This window comes from Myxocyprinus asiaticus, chromosome 27 (genome assembly GCF_019703515.2).
Source record: "Myxocyprinus asiaticus isolate MX2 ecotype Aquarium Trade chromosome 27, UBuf_Myxa_2, whole genome shotgun sequence".
Lineage (NCBI taxonomy): Eukaryota > Metazoa > Chordata > Actinopteri > Cypriniformes > Catostomidae > Myxocyprinus > Myxocyprinus asiaticus.
In genome coordinates, this window is record NC_059370.1 from 3,604,520 (window position 1) to 3,616,467 (window position 11,948).

General features: G+C 38.0%; 1 protein-coding gene across 1 annotated transcript in view; it reads left to right on the forward strand.

The window, feature by feature from the left end:
* Positions 1 to 11,948, forward strand: part of pigg (phosphatidylinositol glycan anchor biosynthesis class G) — a 239,435-nt gene that overhangs the window by 69,847 nt on the left and 157,640 nt on the right. Inside the window, exon 5 of the mRNA XM_051658543.1 lies at positions 5,624 to 5,762. Within this exon, the coding sequence (XP_051514503.1) occupies positions 5,624 to 5,762 (139 nt within the window). The remainder of the gene's footprint in view (positions 1 to 5,623; positions 5,763 to 11,948) is intronic.

Below are 11,948 nucleotides of genomic sequence, written 5' to 3' on the forward strand. Positions count from 1 at the left end.
CAATTAAATCATACTGTACTGTGATCAAGGACTGTCAAGCTCCAAAAAGAACATAAAGCATAATAAACATAAAGTATAGTCCAAGTCTTCTGAAGCCATATGAAAGCTTTGTGTGAGGAACAGACAGCAATTTCAGCCTTTATTCTCTGAAAATCTTGCCCTCCACGGTCTCAAATGTTATTTGCGTTTGCACATTTTCAAACTTGGTGAATCAAAGTAATTCAATTGCCAGGTTTGCTATCAGTTACACCAGTTAGTTGTAATGGAACGGGACAGACCACGTTTGAATATGAGGAAGTGTGAATGAGATTTGAGAGACACTCTCTCTGTTCCTCACACAACGCTATCATATGGCTTGGGAAGACTTTGAATATATTGCTAAAGTCATTAAAAAAAAAAAAATAATAATAATAATAATTAAGCTTGAAAGCTCCTGTTCACTCTATGCTTCCATTGATTGGAAAACAGCAGCGTTAACACTGTCTGACATTTCATTGTGTGTTCCACTGGAAGAAAGAAAGTCATATGGGTTTGAAACACATGAGGGTGAGGAAATGGTGATAGAATCTTAATTTTAAGGAGAACTAACCAGCTTGGCTTCTATCACATCTCTTCTATAATGAAAAAGCACAGTATTAAAGTGTCTCGTGAGGAAACTCCTAACCGATTTCCTGAATATTTCAACAATGAATCTGGAACGTTTCACACTGGTGCTTTGAGGAGAATCACTTTGAATGTGTAAGTGGCAAAACAATGATCAAACCTCGATTGAAGTCTCTGGGTTTGGTTTTTATGCCTCTGAAATCCCCTCACAGATTTACAGCTTTTACTCTTTTATACACATTTCCCCTCAGTCTCTATATTACTCTCTGACTCTCTTATTCTCTGTTTTTTCTTTTCTGTGTCATTTCAATGTACTTGTCTGGAACTCATAACCTTCGTAAGGAAGTGTTAAGAACTGAAAGACTAATGTGGCCTGTAACATGATTTCATGTGAACTTGAAACATTACAGAGGTGCTATTCTTCAAGGTTCCTTTGAAAGCTGCCCGCAGATATGTGAAGGTGGCATATTATTATTTTTTATTTTTTTAACTTTTTTTTTCCAGTTTTTTCCTGCTGTTCTCTCCTCTTGTCTTAAAGCAGATAGCTCTTTCCTGAAGTCAGAAATCACTTTAGCGCTTTCACATAATGGCCAATTCCTGCTTTACCACTGTGCTCCATTCAATCACATCTGTGTCCGAGCGGCCAACAAAACACTAAGATAAATTCACACACCTCTCAGAACACACTCGTTGCCTTCTCGCAATAAAGTCGGAAACTTTCAACTTTTTATGGGAATTCCCAATGGCTGTTTGATGTTAGTATTTTTTATCTTTTTGATAGAATTTTCTTTTGAGTTTTGTTTTGCTTTAAGCTTTCTAGCATTGACTGATGGGGAAAGCTTTCGTTTTTGAATATATTTTCTATGGTAACAGCAAACATCCAGGGAAACACAGTATATCACTTTTTAAAGAAAATAGAAAGAAACATGTATATTGTTACATCATGTTAGTTTGCTTGGTTTGTTCCCCGTTGTTTTTTCTTAACCCCATTACTCTCAGCAGAGAGTCTGTATCCTCAGTATGTCGGAGTGGTATGAACTCTCGTTTACAGCCAGAGACTCATCCATCTCCATTACCGTACTGGAGTCTGATACCAGGCTTATTTCAGGCACACAGCAGGAAACTAAGTGCCCCAAAACTGCCACTACACACTAACAGGCACTGTTGAATGGGACACCCCCACAGACCCCCTCATGGTATTTTAAGCCAGTTAAATTCTGGTTAGAGTTGTCCAACTAGTCTTTGCGTTGTGTTGTCCTGTGATTCAAAGCAAAGATTTTACAATGGAACTCTTCTTCTAGAATCGTTGTTGCGTTGTAAATGTCACTTCATGGCCATTAAGTCACCATCGAAACACTGCTGAATGTATCTAGCTACTATATGCTGCTATATTCTCACGTCAAAGGTTAACTCAGTTTTACACCTAAATAAATACGTATTTTTTTATATCATAGGAAATAATGGTTCTTTTTGCAATTCTAATTTTAACCCTTTTAAAATTATTTTTGGGTCAAAAAGACCCGATAGAGTGCAGTGGATATACAGCAGTGTTATTTCATAAACATTTTTTTTTTTTTTTAATTCAACCCAAAACAAAAACATGCATAAAAATCATCATTTTTGTAACCAGTGGCTCCCTAAAAACATGTTCAAAGAGGAGAAGAAAATAGAATTACAATATCAATGCTTGGATATCCAAGCATTGATATTGGGTTAACCATTGAAGCCTTTGGTTGTTATATTCTTGAGCATGACACGAGTGACAGTTTAGCTGTTACTTGACAGTGAAGTGTTGGTCAGTTGCAAGGTTAACATTTTCCTTAGCAGATTTATGGTTTGTTTTTTCCAGCAGGCATGGTTTAAATCACACCTGTCAATGCACGCTATTATTTTTCTATACTGTAATCCACCAATACTTGTGGATAATAGCCAGTGAGGCAGCGTTTTCGAATAGCTTTATTCGCGGGGCTAGCCATTAGCGAACATTAACTGAGGTGGGGAGGAAGGGTAGTCATTAGCATACGTTTAACTAACTCATGAAAATTTGAACGGCCGCGAGCAGAGAAGAGGACTTGTGAGCGTAGCATCATTAGCGTAGTGAGAAGGTTTGGAGCGACAGCCAGGCAGCTGTTAGCGTAGCGCTATGAGGCCTTGGAAGTGTGTGAGAGCCGCTGTTTAGTGTGCGTTACTGTGTGTGTATGACCTCAGAGATTCCACTGAGGGAATCAGATGGCCTCGACACACTGGGAGACTCTTTGATGTGAAACAGAGCTAATCGGCCACACATCCCTCATGACAGAGAGACAGAGAGAGAGAGAGACTTGTCCCCGCGGCTTAGCGTTAAAATCACTGCGATTTGCTCCAGTGGAGAGGAGAGCAATTCAACTTCTCTCCCACACCCCACTTTCTTTTTCTCTCTTACGCACACACACAAACACACACAAACATGAATACATTCATCATATAGATGCATACATTTTCACCAACAAATGTGTCGGTCAGATCTGCAAATGTAATCTTGTCAGTTTTTGAGGTCTTCATTTAATGAATAATTTGTGGCATGCTAACTGTGTTAAAGGAATATTTTCATTTCAGTACAAATTAAGCTTAATCGACAGCATTTTTGTTCGGGCTGCAAGTTTTAGATAAAAAGGCATATTGCAGTTATTTTGAAAAATATTGCGATTGCATTTGAACTGTGATGTGATAAACAAAAAAACTAGTTAGTGATTCCTTTTGACCAAAATGTTTTTCCCATGCTTTACTGCCATAAAGACTTTGTCAACTCTTTGAGGGTTCACACTTGAGTGCTCTTAAAAAGAATCAAACTCAGACCTTTTCTCACTTCAGCTACAAACAAACGAAAAATGTAAATAAATAATAATAAAAACAAATTCATGTTCACATTACCTGCCATTATATACCTGTTTTTATCCACTTAATGATTGGGTCTCAGCCCACTATTCATCATCATTATTTTTTGGGAACCCAGGCAACATGAATATTAAATATTGTAATATTATATTTATTATTTATACAGTAATAATATATTTCTGTAATAAAGTTCTTACACGGGGCATTATTTTGCAGTCCAGTTAAACCAAGGAATTCTAAACCATCGAGCTTTTATTTTGACAGAAATCTGAATTAAGAGTTTCTATGTGTAGCTGAATTCACAACAGCTGTATAATGTGCTCCTCATTTTAACATCTCCTCCTCTGTCCACAAATACCCAGTGCCAAAGTGTATATTATCTGTATTTGTATATTAAAGTGAAATTAAAGTGAATCAGGAGCACTTTAAATGTGATGCGCTCAGTGCACGTAAGCAGACTAAACCAAACTCGGAGAACATCTTTTACTCTGTGCAGCACGAGATGGAGTTACAGCCCATGTAAACTTTGAAGTGAGCAGCGCAAGCATACTATTTATTTAATTGAATCACAGCTGCTGTTGAATAATTAAAGGTCATAGCGCATTTTCCATTTTACTTCTATTAATTATGCTGCCCAAATTTGTTGGCTTACTGCTGATTACCACAAACAAATTATTTGAACTCGTCCCCCGTAAAAAAAAAAAAAAGTGGCAGTTACAGTGAGGCACTTACAATGGAAGTGAATGGAGCCAGTCTATAAACATTAAAATGTTTAAACATTATAGCCATAAGACGTAAACAATGTATATGTGTCAGTGTGGTTTAGTGTGATAAAATTGCCTGCTAACCTTATCTGTGTAAAGTTAAAGTCAATATTACAACTTTGTTGTCATGACGACATAATACAATGTAATCTGGTAAATGCTGTAAAGATGGAAAATCTCTGATTTTGTCATACTAAAAGCCGGTTAACAGATATAATGTTTCCATCCTGTGCAACCTGGTCTCAATCAGAATCATGGTACTATACCTACATTTTTGCAACAAAAAAAAAATTATTGGGCTCGTTATACGTATCAGCTGATTTCTGGTGATATGAACACTGTAGGCGCTACAACGACAATCACTTTTATTCACTTTCACACAAATCACGAGGTAAAACAGCAGATTATCAGTTCATAAACATTTACTTTTCACCCTGTTCATCACAAAATGCTATCTTATGACATTAAAACACTTTTACTGTAGTGCATGACTTGTAAGGTGACACATTTTAATATTTGCATTACATAACCAACTACATTTACAAGCTGTTTGAGTGTGATCAAATTGAGCATTAGCTCAATTGAAAGAGCGTTGCACTTGTGATGTAAAGGAGCAGGGTACGAGTCCTGAAGAGCATGTGCGTCGACATGTGAGACGAAAGTGTCATAGAATCACCACAAATCAGTGTCTGCTTCAGCAATTGTGTTTTTCATCTTGCATTTGCTTTTATGACAGTATCGGTTAGGTTTAGGTTTAAGATTTAGGGTAGCGAGGTTATCTAACAGTCACCTTTGTTGATTTAAAACTTGACAGAGCATTAACATTAAAACCTAATCTGTTTGGGAGAACATTAAACTCGTTTTTAGGGAAACAAAGTGGACATTTCACCTCAGAACTCCCTCATAGTATCATTTTTTGCAAAAATTGCGCCACAGCCACACAATTTCCATGAAATCAGGCTGGTCTTGTGGCTGTACTTTAGAAACAATTGCTGCCGATTGAGTTTAACTTGTTTTGAACCAGGAAAAATCCTTCAAGGTCAGTGTCACTGCAAATAGATTAAATTTTGCAGTGATTTATCAAGCCTGAATGACATTTCAGAAATAATAACTGTGTGCATTAATTAATACAAGTAAAGTACTGTTGCCATTTTGGCACAATGGAGACACAGATGTACCCAGATGTGGCTGAAAATAGTTTATTAATAGTTATTATTTGTTGTTATTAATAGTTTATTAAACGAATTAGTGATTTGTTTATTAATACCATTAATAGTAGTAAATACTGTAGTTTGTGCTTTGAAATTCAGTGGTGCGATGGCTTAAATGTGTAATTTGTAAAATCAGGTGATGTCATGTAATTGACTATTTGTGTGTTTCAGGAATCTGAAGGAACATTGCCCAACTTGTTGGTGCTGTGTGGTGATCATGGCATGTCTGAAACCGGCAGTCACGGTGGATCGTCAGAACCAGAAATCAACACACCACTCGTGCTCATTAGCCCCACCTTCAGGAGGAAAAGTGAGTAGCGTTTCACCCACAGGTAATGGTATTTCAGACTGCACACTGGGTGGGTTGACTGTTGGATTACCAAGAAATGATCCACAAAAATCATTTCAAAGTGTTCTGAAGGAAAAGTTACCTGCATTCAGTTCCTGCTCCAAATGTAAAGGTTTATTCGACTCTCTTTGAAGTTCAAAATAAAATAAAATTGCCAGAATATCCTATTGATTTTACTCTGTTTGAAACTTAAGCTACTTGAAGCTGAGGTTGTATATTTTTATGTCTTCATTTTTATGTATTCTTATGTCTTACATGTTATGCCTTCCTCAACTCAATAGAGTATATTGGCCAGACTCGGTAGAATCCGTACACAAATTTCCACCCACAATTGCAAAGCTGTTTTCAATAACTGAGTTATGACAAATACCACCATTAAACAAGGGCTCTAATAGTCTTTGGGCTCCTGCAAAGCAGCTTTGCACACAATAAACATTTTTGCAAATCAGTCTCCAGACTGTGTGTTGGTGTGACTGAAGTCCAAGTCCATTTTTTTCATCTTTATCCTGCTTTAAAACTAATTGACAGATAACGACCAGCAGAATCACTGATGTGTTTATGTGAATGTATATCTTTGAGAGGTGTGAGAAGCACGTCTCTTTTCACTGGGGCTTTAGTGTAACTGTAGAGCCGATGCAGCATTTAATGATGTTATTTACTCACTGTTGCAAAAGTGTGAGAATTGTGAATCTAGCGCTTGCTGTACACACACACTACATCAGTAATGAGCTTTCCAAAATCAAAGATCCGTTTCAGCAAATGAAAAGCAAACAAATGCTCTCAGTAGCGATTGCTTGAACGGACGAACTCACGACACAGAACAATGGTTAAATCAAAAACAGATGTACAGCAAAACAATAAGCATTTTTTCAAATCCGCGTTAATGACTGTGCAAGATATTTTTAGAATATGCAAGCTAAACACACATCTGTTTGGGAGATTTTTGAACAGTTGTTGCATTTTAAATAACTTATGAGCTACTTCTCTTTAAACATAAAGCATGACAATTTTGGTTGAAATGTATGTTAGTAACCTGCAAACCCTGATGAAACTGCTCCACAAATGAAGAACCTGCTGTGTTTTGCATGCACTTTATGTTAGCACCACATGCATATCATTTTTTTTTGTAGCATTTTAGTTTTTTTTTTCTTTTTCCTCCATGAAGTTCTCTAATAAATTTAGTCAAGGATTATTGCACCAAAAATAGCTGAAATATAAAGGTGCACTCAGGGCGAATTCCAAACAGAAGTGAGCATCCCTATGCCCTTCTCCCTCCAAAGAGCAGAGCCCTTGAAGTGGGAACTCTGAAGGATGTCTCATATATGGCCGATTTGGAACACCGTTGACGAAGGGAGTATTGAAAGACATACGTCACTTCCACTTTATCTTTGCCTGAAAGGTTACCATGACAATGCAGTGCAGCTGTTTTAACAACAGGAATCTCTTAATTGCTGTTAATTTGTTGTTAAAAATAAATAAATATACTTTTTGTCATATGTTTTTTTTCAAACATTGCCTTTTGTGTATTATTTAAAATTGCTTACTGTTGGGGGCCTGGGTAGCTCAGCAAGACGCTGACTACCACACCTGGAGTCGCAAGTTCGAATCCAGGGCGTGCTGAGTGACTCAAGTCAGGCTTCCTTAGCAACCAAATTGGCCTGGTTGCTATGCTGGGTAGAGTCACATGGGTTAACCACCTCGTGGTCACTATAATGTGGTTCTCGCTCTCGGTGGGGTGCATGGTGATTTGTGCGTGGATGCTGCGGAGAATAGCGTGAAGCCTCCACGTGTGCTAGGTCTCCGCAGTAATGCGCTCAACAAGCCACGTGATAAGATGCGTGGATTGACTGTCTCAGACACGGAGGCAACTGAGATTCGTCCTCCACCACCCAGATTGAGGCGAGTCACTATGCCATCAAGAGGACTTAGAGCACTTTGGGAATTGTGCATTCCAAATTGGGGAGAAAAAGGGGAGAAAAAAAAATTGCTTACTGTTGCTGTTTTAATAATAATAGTAAAATGTACATCTGTACATAAATGTATATAAAATACATGAATGAACGTTTCCCGCCGAAAGTTATTTGGTGCACGAGAGGTCTTAATAATAAATAAATAATAATAAACCACATGGTTTAGACTAGCCTACAGGAAAAAATGTACTCCATTTTTCGAGTATCTCTTTGCTTATGTCTGTCTACTATTTTACATATGAGGACGAATGCAAACAGCGGAGGAGAAGTATCTGTTATAAAAGGGCTTTAGCGCTTGCCTGAGCGTTTGAACATGTTCTGATCGACAACCTTGCTTTAAAATATATCCCGAGGACACACCACCCAGGGTCACGTGATCATAAATGGTAAAATTATTTTCTCGAAGTGACAGTCGCATGTATCCTTCGCTAACGGCCTTGAGGACGGGCCCTACGTGGAGGCCTTGAGTTGCCCACTTTCGTTTGGAACACCTCTTCCCACAGTGCCCTTTAAGGGTGCAAAAACGCTATTTGGAATTCACCCTCAGTAGCTTTTTTTGTTTGTGTCATCTTGGACTTACAGTGACACCTATTGGTGTGGATGCAGCATCATTCCAAATCAATAGTTTTTAGTCACAGATGCCATTGTAGAAATTCACTATTCACATTCAGCCATGATTAATTTAATCCAAGAGTGAAAGTGTCCAATAACAATATGGTTACTGAGGTTAAGCGAGTAGTATCAGCTGGTCATGTGATTCTAAATGGCAGCCCCCATAAGGGCGCCCCTGCCCCATGTAGAATAAAACAGCTTTTATAAGGTTACTGATATGACTAGAGTCCTCATCTCATGTGTGTGCTCATGATTTTATACATATGTTTCAAAATTACTATTAATTTCATAAGGAAGAAAACTTTGTAATAGGAAAAAAATTTCTATGTGCACCTTTAATTTCCACAACCATTTTCTACCCTCTTTCTGACACTTACAATTAAACAGGTCATTGAGTGTGTTAACAGTGTTTATATCATTAACAAAATTACAGACAAAAATGTTTGTTGACAAATATATATATATATATATATATATATATATATATATATATATATACACACACACACACACACACACACACACACACACACACACAGCTGTGCTCAAAAGTTTGCATACCCTGTCAGAAATTTTGGCATTGATTTTGAAAATATGACTGATCATGCAAAAAAAACTGTCTTTTATTTAAGGATAGTGATCATATGAAGCAATTTATTATCACATAGTTGTTTGGCTCCTTTTTAAATCATAATGATAACAGAAATCACCCAAATGGCCCTGATCAAAAGTTTAGATACCCTTGAATGTTTGGCCTTGTTACAGACACACAAGGTGTCACACACAGGTTTAAATGGCAATTAAAGGTTAATTTCCCACACCTATGGCTTTTTAAATTGCAATTAGTGTCTATGTATAAATAGTCAATGAGTTTGTTAGCTCTCACGTGGATGCACTGAGCAGGCTAGATACTAAGCCATGGGGAGCAGAAAAGAACTGTCAAAAGACCTGCGTAACAAGGTAATGGAACTTTATAAAGTTGGAAAAGGATATAAAAAGATATCCAAAACCTTGAAAATGCCAGTCAATACTGTTTAATCACTTATAAAGAAGTGGAAAATTCAGGGATCTCTTGATACCAAGCCAAGGTCAGGTAGACCAAGAAAGATTTCAGCCACAACTGCCAGAAAAATTGTTCGGGATACAAATAAAATCCCACAGGTAACCTCAGGAGAAATACAGGCTGCTCTGGAAAAAGACGGTGTGGTTGTTTCAAGGAGCACAATATGACGATACTTGAACAACAATGAGCTGCATGGTCGAGTTGCCAGAAAGAAGCCTTTACTGCGGCAATGCCACAAAAAAGCCTGGTTACAATATGCCCGACAACACCTTGACACGCCTCACAGCTTCTGGCACAGTGTAATTTGGAGTGACGAGACCAAAATAGAGCTTTATGGTCACAACCATGAGCGCTATGTTTGGAGAGGGGTCAACAAGGCCTATAGTGAAAAGAATACCATCCCCACTGTGAAGCATGGTGGTGGCTCACTGATGTTTTGGGGGTGTGTGAGCTCTAAAGGCACAGGGAATCTTGTGAAAATTGATGGCAAGATGAATGCAGCATGTTATCAGAAAATACTGGCAGACAATTTGCATTCTTCTGCACGAAAGCTGAGCATGGGACGCTCTTGGACTTTCCAGCACGACAATGACCCTAAGCACAAGGCCAAGTTGACCCTCCAGTGGTTACAGCAGAAAAAGGTGAAGGTTCTGGAGTGGTCATCACAGTCTCCTGACCTTAATATCATCGAGCCACTCTGGGGAGATCTCAAACGTGCGGTTCATGCAAGACGACCAAAGACTTTGCATGACCTGGAGGCATTTTGCCAAGACGAATGGGCAGCTATACCACCTGCAAGAATTTGGGGCCTCATAGACAACTATTACAAAAGACTGCACGCTGTCATTGATGCTAAAGGGGGCAAGACACAGTATTAAGAACTAAGGGTATGCAGACTTTTGAACAGGGGTCATTTCATTTTTTTCTTTGTTGCCATGTTTTGTTTTATGATTGTGCCTTTCTGTTATAACCTACAGTTGAATATGAATCCCGAAATAAAAGAAATGTGTTTTTCCAGCTCACTCATGTTTTCTTTAAAAATGGTACATATATTACCAATTATCCAAGGGTGTGCAAACTTTTGAGAACAACTGTGTGTGTGTGTGTGTGTGTGTGTGTATATATATATATATATATATATATATATATATATATATATATATATACACATATATACATATATACATACATACATAACTCCAATGCCATCATTAAGTTTGCTGATGACACGACGGTGGTAGGTCTGATCACTGACAATGATGAAACAGCCTACAGAGAGGAGGTGCACACTCTGACACACTGGTGTCAGGAGCACAACCTCTCCCTCAACGTCAGTAAGACAAAGGAGCTTGTGGTGGACTTCAGAAGAAAAGACAGAGAACACAGTCCCATCACCATCAATGGAGCACCAGTGGAGAGAGTCAGCAGCTTCAAGTTCCTGGGTGTCCACATCACTGAGGAACTCACATGGTCTGTCCACACTGAAGTCGTTGTGAAGAAGGCTCAGCAGCGCCTCTTCTTCCTGAGACGGCTGAGGAAGTTTGGAATGAACCGCCACATCCTCACACGGTTCTACACCTGCACTGTGGAGAGCATCCTGACTGGCTGTATCTCCGCCTGGTACGGCAATAGCACCGCCCACAACCGCAAAGCACTGCAAAGGGTGGTGCGAACTGCCAAACACATCATCGGAGGTGAGCTTCCCTCCCTCCAGGAAATATATACAAGGCGGTGTGTGAAAAAAGCTCGGAGGATCATCAGAGACTCCAGCCACCCGAGCCATGGGCTGTTCTCACTGCTACCATCAGGTAGGCTGTATCGCAGCATCAGGACTTCTTCCCCCAAGCAATCAGACTTCTGAACTCTTGATCTCCCACGATCAAAATACATCAGCCCTGCACTTTATTACTCTTTTATCTCACACCGGACTGTCATAAATTATATTACTGTTATTATATTATGTCTCTCTTAACAACTGACTATCAACCGACAGCCTGAATGTCAATACAGTACAATACTGTACATTCTATATATATATATATATATATATATATATATATATATATATATATATATATATATATATACTTTTTTATATATATTTTAATTTTTAATTTTTATTGAATAATGTGTATCTATATAGTAAAAAACAAAAAAACAAAACAAACAAAAACAGCATATTGTATACTGTACAGTGTATGTTATTATTTGTATATTGTTGAGTGTAATTATGCGTATAACAGATGTTTAAATTGTGTTGTGTTAATTTGATGTTTTAAGTTGAGTGTAATTATGTGTATAACAGATGCTTAAATTGTGTTGTGTTAATTTGATGTTTTAAGTTGAGTTTAATTATGTATAACAGATGTTTAAATTGCGTTGTGTTAATTTGATGTTATTGTAAATTGGTATATGTCTCATCACTGTCACGACTGCTACACTATATTGCCAAAAGTATTCGCTCACCTGCCTTTAGACGCATATGAACTTAAGTGACATCCC